At 44.0% G+C, this 12084-nt stretch overlaps 1 protein-coding gene across 2 annotated transcripts in view; it reads right to left on the bottom strand.

Annotated features, from left to right (window-relative positions):
- Window positions 1-12084, bottom strand: part of LOC106566523 (ERC protein 2) — a 448684-nt gene that overhangs the window by 336339 nt on the left and 100261 nt on the right. For both annotated transcript variants that reach the window (XM_045692987.1, XM_045692988.1), the window contains exon 5: window positions 4834-5001. In XM_045692987.1, coding sequence (XP_045548943.1) covers window positions 4834-5001 — 168 coding nt within the window. The remainder of the gene's footprint in view (window positions 1-4833; window positions 5002-12084) is intronic.

Below are 12084 nucleotides of genomic sequence, written 5' to 3'. Positions count from 1 at the left end.
GTGTGTGTGTGTGTGTGTGTGTGTGTGTGTGTGTGTATGTGTGTGTGTGTGCATACGTATATGTGTGCTTACTGACCTCCTGACCACCTACAGTTTAAAGCCAACAACACACACCTGTTACACGGACATTAGGCACTATAGGAAATGTATCATGGGTGGGCAGTGTGTGTGTGTGTGTGTGTGTGTGTGTGTGTGTGTGTGTGTGTGTGTGTGTGTGTGTGTGTGTGTGTGTGTGTGTGTGTGTGTGTGTGTGTGTGTGAGAGAGAGAGAGAGAGAGAGATCTGGGAGGACTGCAAAGTTAATGATGTAGTATGTTGTGTGTTTGAGCGTGCAGTATGTGTTTTGGAGCATGCAATGTGTGTGTGTGTATTTTACCATTTGTGATGTGTGTTCAGCCTCACACATGTTTACGTCTCCCTCTGTGTAAACCATTAAATATCTCATCCCCACTCTGACCCCTATAACTCCTCTTTATGGTTTTTCCACATGGCCTCTCCTGTACGCGGGGGCTTTACTTTGGACCGCACCATGTTTGTTCTGGGGGCCCTTACACTCCACAGCTAACACCACGTCCCAAACCACACTGACGGAACACAGGAACAGAGGACGGCCGGAGAACGGTCACAGCGGTCGAACCAGGTCAAATGAGTTCCAAACCCATTCGAGGCGGTTCAAACTAGGTCAAATCCGTTTAAAATGGACAACAGCATCGTAACAAATCACAAAACCCCAGTTCCAGTCCAGATCAGACCAGTTCAAACCAACTCTATTGGTAAGGGGTTAGGATATATTTGATGTATTCCTGGCATTGGGTTAATCCTGACTTTTACAGTCAATTTAATTCCTGGTTCCTACCATATGAAGGATCTCACCTGCCTCAACATCCTCAGATGAGAGACAGAGAGAGACAGACAGAGACAAAAAGAAAGAGAGAAAGGCAGAGCCAGAGACAGAGACAAAAAGAGAGAGGGAGGCAGAGAGAGAGAGAGAGAGAGACAGACAGACAAAAAGAAAGCGAGATAGAGACAAAAAGAAAGTGAGAGACAGAGAGAGAAAGACAAAAAGAAAGTGAGAGAGAGAGAGAGAGAGAGTGAGACAGAGACAGAGACAAAAAGCAAGTGAGCGAGAGACCAGAATAGGGTGAGCCTACATGTTTCTGTGTTAGCATGGTTCAGACCACATCTCTTTTCACGACTCACTACCCATGCAGGCCATTCATCACACAGAGATCAGGAAACAACAACACAGACACACCCCTACTGGGGTTACTACCATGCACACACACGCATACACACACAAGCACACGCATATGCACACACACAAACCTGGATAACGAACAATGTCAAACAAAAGCACTTCACAGCTGATGATTTTAGAGACAACTATGAAAGGTGGTAATCCAACTCTCATTGGATTTTAAAAGGGCACCATAAAACTGACGTGTATTTGCACAAGGTTGGGGTTGTGTGTGTGTGACATGGTTTGGGGTCGCCAGGGTTTATGAGTGCTCGACCGCAAACACAGTCGCTGGCCCTGCCACATACTGCGACCCGGTGTTGTGACATGGTTTGAGTGGCGGGTGTTTTCCTGTTTCCCCCTATGGCTGTGCTGGTGACCCGGTGTTGTGACATGGTTTGAGTGGCGGGTGTTTTCCTGTTTCCCCCCCTGGCTGTGCTGGTGACCTGGCGGACAAGTCGGCTCCTGCCGGCTCCTTTGTGGAGGCCAGTTGCACAGGTGGGACTCATTTTCACACTGTGATTTATCAACATGGTCGCAGCACGAGGCTCAGAGTGGGCCGACCCATAGCCCCCACTGCTGAACACAACAGAGCCACTGCTCTGCAGGCATCAGGGACGGGATCAACTCCAGTTTTAGCCGGTTAACAAAGACAGCATGGTAAAACGCTGCATTGAGTCATTATTGTTGTACCTTTTCAAAGTTAAACTGTGATACTAACTCTCCAGCAAACAGTGGTACACCCCTCTCTGAATTCTCCAACTGCACCCTCCACAATGCTGTGCTTAAACACACACAGAGACACGCATCTTTTTCCATTCCCACAGAGGAAAACCAAGAGAGTGATTCAATAAACCCCATTTAGGAGCGGTCCTTAACTTTGACGGACTGATAAATGCACTTCCATTCTTCCATTCCATTCTATTATGTCTTCCTTGATTCTCTACTTCCCTCAAATCAACACTGCATCGTCTGTTCTCTCTAGCCATCTCTTCTTTTCCATACCAGAGTGTCTGCCTGTCTGTGGGTCTGTGGCCCTCCCTTTACCCCTCCTACCCTGAGTGAGTCAGTATCATGACTGTCAGCCTCTATGGAACCTGGCTGTGAGGCATTGACCCACTCTGGTAGAGATGGAGGGCAATGATCCACTCTGGTAGAGCTGGAGGACTTTGATCCACTCTGATAGAGCTGGAGGGCTTTGATCCAATCTGATAGAGCTGGAGGGATTTGATCTACTCTGGTAGAGCTGGAGGACTTTGATCCACTCTGGTAGAGCTGGAGGGCAATGATCCACTCTGATAGAGCTGGAGGGCTTTGATCCACTCTGATAGAGCTGGAGGGCTTTGATCCACTCTGGTAGAGCTGGAGGGCAAGATAAACTGATGGCCACAAGGACAGAGGAGGATATTGAGGGGGGGGGATTAGGGCCGTCAGATCCCATTGGGGCCATCCATATCCCAGCAGCCTCTCATGTTAGAGTGAAGTGTCAAATGTCAGGTGCATTACATCCAATTATACATTGACCCTCTGTCAAACACACAATCTCACACACACACACACATACACACTGATAGTAAATTATTTTAAAAGACCCCCACCAGAGGGCAATGCAGCCCCTATTTCAACGTTAAATCCTGTCCTAGAGCGTAAATTCTCGTTTAGGTTCCACCTCAGAAGAATGACGCAGGCTACTAATACATATTACCTGAACTGAGTGTGGGAACATTGTGCTGATTTCCATATGGAGTGGGCCAATAACAACAAGTAGGCCACTGACAGCTGTCAGTGTAGCTAGCATGCTAACCTTATCTAGCTAGCTAATGTTATCTGTTTTGTGACACCATATTCAAAAGATTAGCCAACTGGCTAGGTTATGGCTGGTTCTGGAGCTGGATTTGTCATAAGCATTTAGTGAAAACTTTGCCACAGATGGATTGGGGAAACCAGTATATTTGACTTTGCCATCTTCCATAAATTGTGGCCGCAAATCCGCCATAGAAAAAGAAAGAATCAGATGAATCTTCGGTAATATGTTGGACTAGAGAAATGTTTTTCTACGTTGTAATGGACACAGTGCAACTTTGGTAGACTGTTGGCAGGCTATTCGGCGGCGCTACAGCAATGCCAAGTCAGCCCCATGCTCATGCCATGGTTCTCACAACTAGGGGAAGTAATGACTTTTCTTATGATGAACACTGCAAATGATATGTAACAACACCGCATCAGACACGAAACACCAATACAAATGTAACAACAGCACAACAAAATAAATAAACTTGTGGAATTTTCTTTTGCGGGTGCTTTTTCATAATAGGATAGATACTTGGTTTTCTAGTGTGGTCAAAACCATTCATCTTGGGGCCACGGGGGGAGCAGGGTTCTAAAATGCAATATCCCATGCAATTTTACTATTTATAAAATGTTTTTACATGTAAAAAATTGCATGTGATATTGAATTTTGGAGCCCCGCTCCCCCTGTCGCCCCAAGATGAATGGATTTGGCCACGCTATATATACAGACTACCTAAAAAATAAGTGAAAAGTATTCATCAGAAACTCTTTGCTAGTGTTTCTGATTAATAAACAATGGCATGGTGGTGGGTGGTAACTTTAAAATAAAACCCAGCCCTGAATAAATGTAGACTGAAACTGATTAGCATAGGGAAAAACAATGCATTGACACAGATTTCCCACTTCATACTTTGACTAACATTATGACTTATTGACTTAAATCGTTGTGCAACATCATGGGTGAGCTATGGGCATCGTCTTTCAGCTCCAGCTCTTGTGGGCGTTTAAGTATGATGTATTCAGCTCACCCCTACGCCAAAATTCCTTGCACATGTATAGACTATTAGCCCTAATTTCGGCCCAAATTGCTTCCTGTAATGAAGAGTGGACATCGTTAGTGAGCCGCTCTCCGCTGCCGCGCACAAAGACATCTAAAGTATCGCTTCCAACTCCACAGAAGTTTGGAGAAAAATGCTAACCTTCCCCCCTCCTCACCCCCCATCTTATAAAATCATTAGACCCACAGACTTCAAAGACAGAGAGATGAAAACACTGCCAGTCTCCCTCAGCCTCCCTCACTTTCTCTCCTGCCAAGTCGCTCAAGATTTACTTAGAAATTGGACGTTGGTCCATGTCCTGAGGACATCTTGAGATACCTTTAAAATCCGCCACTAGGGGCAACAGTGAGCGCTATTACCATTGATTAGGCGTGGGTTTTGCTATGGTGTTGTAGCCCAGTGCCAGACACTTGTTTCATTTTGTTGGGGTTTCAATCCTTATCTGGGGGAGGAGCCGCATGAAGAAGGAGGAGTCACAGTCGCAACCTAGGGTGTCCAAATCACATCCACATTTTGACTTTTGGAGCAACTTCGAAATTGGACGTTTGGAGAAACGTGGATAAACGTCAGAATCTGAAGTCAAATTGGTCAACCCGTGAGCTTGTTGCTCTTTCTCCCAGACAGACCCAATGCACTAGGCCAGACAGACTAAATGGAAAGCCCTGACTAGGTAAGATCTGCACAGGCCTCTCCCTAGCCTGCCAGCCTGTGTGTGTGTGTGTGTGTGCAGTATTTTAAACACTCTCACCTCGGTCTGCAGTGTGGTAGAGCGTTGCTCCTTGGCGCTGAGTGATTCCTTGAGCACCTCTATGTGCTGTTTGCAGTCTGAGTTCTGGTTGGTAAGAGCATCCAGTTTGGTCTGTAGGGCCTGCATCTCTGATTCCTTCTTATTCAGCTCCTGCTTCTGCTGGTCTACCTGTCAGTCACAACACACACACATTAAACCATAATAAAATACCTTAGCAATTCTGAATGGAGCAAAACCGAAAGCTCCTCAAAGACCTATTACACACAACTCAAACCCAGAATACATCAGACTAACACATAGAACACATCAGACCAACACATAGAACACATCAGACCAACACATAGAACACATCAGACCAACACATAGAACACATCAGACCAACACATAGAACACATCAGACCAACACATAGAACACATCAGACCAACACATAGAACACATCAGACTAACACATAGAACACATCAGACTAACACATAGAACACATCAGACCAACACATAGAACACATCAGACCAACACATAGAACACATCAGACCAACACATAGAACACATCAGACTAACACATAGAACACATCAGACTAACACATAGAACACATCAGACTAACACATAGAACACATCAGACTAACACATAGAACACATCAGACTAATACATAGAACACATCAGACCAACACATCAGACCAACACATAGAACACACACCTTCAGAGGACTGACAGGAGATATATAGAGAATCATGCTGATAAAACATGCGGCTCAGGTTTGGTTGAGAGGTCAAATGTTTGTATTTTCTGCTCCAGAGAAAATATAGAATCTCTTAGGTCAAAGTTTGGTAATTCTTCTCCCACCGTCAATTTGTGGACGTGACACATATCCTCCAACCTCCACAATCACCTTGGAGACGTTGTTGAGTACATAAACACAACGTGGAGGGCAAACGTGGACGCACACACTCTCCAATACACACAGAGGGCCATAATGATTCATCCTCTAGAAGACTAGAATGTTTCTCTATCCAAGACACACTCCTACTACTACAGGCCCCATGGAAACAACAGTCCAAACACCCAAACTGAGACAAGGAAAAACACTCGTAGGGGGAGAAAAATAGTTCTGAGAAGCTGTATTACACACAAATATCTGCAAGATTACTGATCGTTTTTGAAATTGTGTAATTGAAGGGAAAGAGCTGAAAGAACAGCACAGAACAACCACTAAGGAAATCAAATGGACCAGTTCGTATTTTGTCCCCCCTCCGTGTTTTTTCTGCGAGTGGGCTAGCTATGCGCACAAAGATTGTCATCTGCACTCCAGTGCCAAAAATGTGAGAGGTTGATTTCTGAGGGAGATTTGTTAATTGTGGTGCTCAGTGGGGAGCATGTCATGACTTTAGAATTCTGAGAGGGATAGAGAAAGCTGGGCCAATCACTTTTTACTCTGAGAGACGGGGATAGAGATGGAGAGAGAGAGATGGAGAGAGAGAGAGAGGGGGAGAGTGGTGGAGAGATGGAGAGAGAGAGAGAAACAGGCACAAAGAGAGAGAAGAGTAGAATGGGAGATATGAGAGAACAGACAGTAAGAGGTAAGATGTAAGATGGGAGAGTGGAGGGGAAAGAAAGGGGAAGAGAAAGCGGAGAGAGTGTGTAATGGAGATGGGGAGAAGAGTAGAGAAAAAAACGGGAGAGATATGAACGAGAGAAGGTAAAAGAGGGGTACTTCTGCTGAGCGGTCAGCTATCCAGGGCTGCTGGGAGAGGAGGAAGGTGGGGTGGGTGTCTAAGTGTGGTGGGGGGGCCCCGGCCCTGGAGGAGCCCAGGCCCACTGACACACGGCCTGATACCTACGGAGACAAAAACACAAAAACAACCACTAAGCTACACGCCATCACTACCTTACACTGACCTAGCATCACTAAGCTACACGCCATCACTACCTTACACTGACCTAGCATCACTAAGCTACACGCCATCACTACCTTACACTGACCTAGCATCACTAAGCTACACGCCATCACTACCTTACACTGACCTAGCATCACTAAGCTACACGCCATCACTACCTTACACTGACCTAGCATCACTAAGCTACACGCCATCACTACCTTACACTGACCTAGCATCACTAAGCTACACGCCATCACCACCTTACACTGACCTAGCATCACTAAGCTACACGCCATCACTACCTTACACTGACCTAGCATCACTAAGCTACACGCCATCACCACCTTACACTGACCTAGCATCACTAAGCTACACGCCATCACTACCTTACACTGACCTAGCATCACTAAGCTACACGCCATCACCACCTTACACTGACCTAGCATCACTAAGCTACACGCCATCACTACCTTACACTGACCTAGCATCACTAAGCTACACGCCATCACCACCTTATACTGACCTAGCATCACTAAGCTACACGCCATCACTACCTTATACTGACCTAGCATCACTAAGCTACACGCCATCACTACCTTACACTGACCTAGCATCACTAAGCTACACGCCATCACTACCTTACACTGACCTAGCATCACTAAGCTACACGCCATCACCACCTTATACTGACCTAGCATCACTAAGCTACACGCCATCACTACCTTATACTGACCTAGCATCACTAAGCTACACACCATCACTACCTTACACTGACCTAGCATCACTAAGCTACACGCCATCACTACCTTACACTGACCTACCATCACATCGAGCTTTACACTTACTCTCGGAGAAGTGACGTTACACCACTGTAGAAGTGAAGTTCCACTGCTTCAAAGTGTTCATACCCCTTTACTTTATCTACATTTTGTTGTTACAAAGTGGGATTAAAATGTATTTCATTGTAATTTTTTGTCAATAATCTACACAAAATACTCTGTAATGTCAAAGTGGAAGATCATTAAAAAAAATTCACACCTCGATTATGTAACATTATTTATTTGATTTAATTTAACTAGGCAAGTCAGTTAAGAACAAATTCATATTTACAATGACGGCCAAACCCGGACGACGCTGGGCCAATTGTGTGCTGTCCTATGGGACTCCTAATCACAGCCAGATGTGATACAGCCTGGATTCGAACCAGGGACTGTAGTGAAGCATCTTGCACTGCGATGCAGTGCCTTAGACCGCTGCGCCACTCGAGAGCCCAATTTGCCCATTATTCTTTTGTAAATTATTCAAGCTCTGTCAAATTGGTTGTTGATAATTGCCAGACAACAATTTTCCGGTCTTGCCATAGAATTTCAAGCATATTTAAGTAAAAACTGTAACTTGCAACATCCACTGTCTTCTTTGTGTTATTGTCCTGCTGAAAGGTGAATTCATCTCCCAGTATCTGCTGAAAAGCAGACAAGGTTTTCTAGGATTTGCCTGTGCTTATTTCCATTCCGTTTCTTTTTTATCCTGAAATTCTCCCCAGTCCTTAACAATTACAAGCACACCCATAACATGATGCAGCCACCACCATGAATAAAAATATGGAGAGTGGTACTCAATAATGTCTTGTATTGGATTTGCCCCAAAACTAACACTTTGTATTCAGGAAAAAAAAGTAAATTGCTTTGCCACATTTTTTGGCAGTATTACTTTAGTGCCTTGTTGCAAACAGGATGCATGTTTTGGAATATTTTTTATTCAGTACAGGTTCCTTCTTTTCACTCTGTCAATTATGTTAGTATTGTGGAGTAACTACAATGTTGTTGATCCATCCACAGCCATTAAACTCTTAACTGTTTTAAAATCACCAAAATCCCTGAGCAGTTTCCTTCCTCTCTGGCAACTGTAAGGAAGGACGCCTCTACTGTATCTTTGTAGTGACTGGGTGTATTGATACACCATCCATAGTGTAATTAATAACTTCAGCATGCTCAAAAGGATATTCAATATTTTTTTTACCCATCTACCAACAGATGCCCTTTTTTGCGAGGCATTTGAAAACATCCTTAGTCTTTGTGGTTGAATCTGTGTTTGAGGGACCGTACAGATAATTTTATGTTTGGGGTACAGAGATGATGTAATCATTCAAAAATCATATTAAAAACTATTATTGTACACAGAGTCCATGCAGCTTATTATGTGACCTGTTAAGCAAATCTTTACTGCTGGACTTATTTAGGCTTGCCATGACAAAGGGGTTGAATACTTATTTACTCAAGACATTTCAGCTTTTCATTTGTAATTAATTTCATAAACTAAAAACAAAAACATAATTCCACTTTGACATTATGGGGTAGGCCTGGGACACAAAATCTACATTTAATCCATTTTAAATTCAGGCTGGAACACAACAAAAATGTGGAAAAAGTCAAGGGCTCTGAATACATTCTGAAGGCTCTGTATACAGGATAGTATACTACTAGGTCAGACCTGGTGGGGGCTTTGACCCAGATAAACAGCCCAGTGAGGAGCAGAGGAAACCAAAGACCCAGAGAGGCTGTCCTGTCCCTTCATCAGAGCAGCCTGTCCTCCTCTTATCAATGTCCCCCTATTTGATTCCTCCTCAGCTCACCACCAACCTCCCACGCGCTGAAAGACCATGTCCCAGGGAGATACTGTAGACGAGGGATACATGTGATAAATATGACTCTGTGTGTGTGTGTGTGTGTCTGTGGTGTGTGTGTGTGTGTGTGTGTGTGTGTGTGTGTGTGTGTGTGTGTGTGTGTGTGTGTGTGTGTGTGTGTGTGTGTGTGTGTGTGTGTGTGTGTGTGTGTGTGTGTGTGTGTGTGTGTAGAAAGACGAGGCGTCTGACACCAAACTCCAACCGTCAGTATGATTTATATCATTCCAGGCCAGTCTCCGTGAGGAGAGAGCTCCTTCCTCTGCTGTTGTTAGCTCATAGCCGTCTGTCAAAGCCCCATTCATAAAAACATCCCTTTATGATTGCATCAGAAACTTCCCCAATGCACTGTCAAATGGGGCCTACAAAGACCCCCATTAACAAATCAAACAAACATTTTCACATGAAACACTACTCATCGACCCCGGGCCATCACAGACACTCACACAGAGCTCTGAAACCCAACTCTGATGTTATTAAACCACTGGCCTTTCATATACCTCCATTCATCACCCCATAAAGCAATTAGAGCAGACGTTCCCATTCAAAGAAATGCTTCATGTTGATACACAGGCGGAATATTGGATGTACCATTTAGAGTACAGTATTATTATTGATGCTTGGTGTTTACTGGACAGCGTGTGTGAGTGTGTGTGGGTATGTATGAATAAACCATTAGAGAGCGCTTGCACCAGAGAAACCAGACCTTGCTCTTATAAACCTGCAGCTTCCTGTCTGACAAAGGAAGTAGTGCAAATGGACACCATCACCTGTAAACCGATATGGCTTGTGTTTTCCATGGAGAGCTGGAAGAGAAGCAAAAGCTGAAGCCGAAAAGCTGTGCCATGGCGGCGACAAGAAGTGAAGACAGTTTGGTGAAATAGTTGGTTCAGTCAAGATTTTTCCAAAGTGAGTGACGGCTCCATCCTTTTGGGTCTCGGCTGAAAAGCCAGAAAGTTTTCACCAGAGACAGTAGAAACACAAAGGTTTCTCTCAGACAACAGTAGAGGCATGCAGAGTACAGGTGATGTGACACCTTGCAGTAGACGTGCAGTTGAAGTTGGAAGTTTTACATACACCTTAGCCAAATACATTTAAACTCAGTTTTTCAAAATTCCTGACAATTAATCCCAGTAAAAATTCCCTGTCTTAGGTCAGTTAGGATCACCACTTTATTTTAAGAATGCTAAATGTCAGAATAAAAGTAAAGATAATGATTTATTTCAACTTTTATTTCTTTCATCACATTCCCAGTGGGTCAGAAGTTTACATAAACTCAATTAGTATTTGGTAGCATTGCCTTTAAATTGTTTAACTTGGGTCAAACGTTTTGAGTAACCTTCCACAAGGTGAATTTTGGCCCATTCCTCCTGACAAAGCTGGTGTAACTGAGTCAGGTTTGTAGGCCTCCTTGCTCGCACACATCTTTTCAATTCTGCCCACAAATTTTCTACAGGATTGAGGTCAGGGCGTTGTGATGGCCACTCCAATACCTTGTTGTCCTTAAACCATTTTGCCACAACTTTGGAAGTATGCTTGGGGTCATTGTTCATTTGGAAGACCCATTTGCGACCAAGCTTTAACTTCCTGACTGATGTCTTGAGATGTTGCATCAATATTTCCACATCATTTTCCTGCCTCATGATTCCATCTATTTTGTGAAGTGCACCAGTCCCTTCGGCAGCAAAGCACCCCCACCACATGATGCTGCCACCCCCGCTTCACGGTTGGGATGTTGTTCTTCGGCTTGCAAGCCTCCCCCTTTTTCCTCCAAACATAACGATGGTCATTATGGCCAAACAGTTCTATTTTGGTTTCATCAGACCAGAGGACATTTCTCCAAAAAGTACACTCTTTGTCACCATGTGCAGTTGCAAACCGTAGTCTGGCTTTTTATGGCAGTTTTGGAGCTGTGGTTTCTTCCTTGCTGGTTATGTAGGACTCATTTTGCTTCTTCCATTCAGGTTATGTAGGACTCATTTTACTGTGGATATAGATACTTTTGTACCTGTTTCTACCAGCATCTTCACAAGGTCCGTTGCTGTTGTTCTGGGATTGATTTGCACTTTTCACACCAAAGTACGTTCATCTCTAGGAGACAAAACTCGTCTCCTTCCTGAGCGGTATGACGGCTGCGTGGTCCCATGGTGTTTATACTTGCGTACTATTGTTTGTACAGATGAACGTGCTACCTTCAGGCGTTTGGAAATTGCTCCCAAGGATGAACCAGATTTGTGGAGGTCTACAATTGTTTTTCTGAGGTCTTGGCTGATTTCTTTAGATTTTCCCATGATGTCAAGCAAAGAGGCACTGAGTTTGAAGGTAGGCCTTGAAATACATCCACAGGTACACCTCCAATTGGCTCAAATGATGCCAATTACCCTATCAGAAGCTTCTAAAGCCATGACATCAATTTCTGGACTTTTTCAAGCTGTTTAAAGGCACAGTCAACTTAGTTTAAACTTCTGACCCACTGGAATTGTGATACAGTGATTTATAAGTGAAATAATCTGTCTGTAAACAATTGTTGGAAAAATTACTTGTGTCATGCACAAAGTAGATGTCCTAACCGACTTGCCAAATGCATAGTTTGTTAACAAGAAATGTGTGGAGTGGTTGAAAAACTAGTTTTAATGACTTCAACCTAAGTGTATGTAAACTTCCGACTTCACCTGTATGGTTAAGACATGCAGTG

The sequence above is a fragment of the Salmo salar genome, chromosome ssa13 (genome assembly GCF_905237065.1).
Source record: "Salmo salar chromosome ssa13, Ssal_v3.1, whole genome shotgun sequence".
NCBI classification, from domain to species: Eukaryota; Metazoa; Chordata; class Actinopteri; order Salmoniformes; family Salmonidae; genus Salmo; species Salmo salar.
This window is presented reverse-complemented; position numbering and strand designations above follow the sequence as displayed.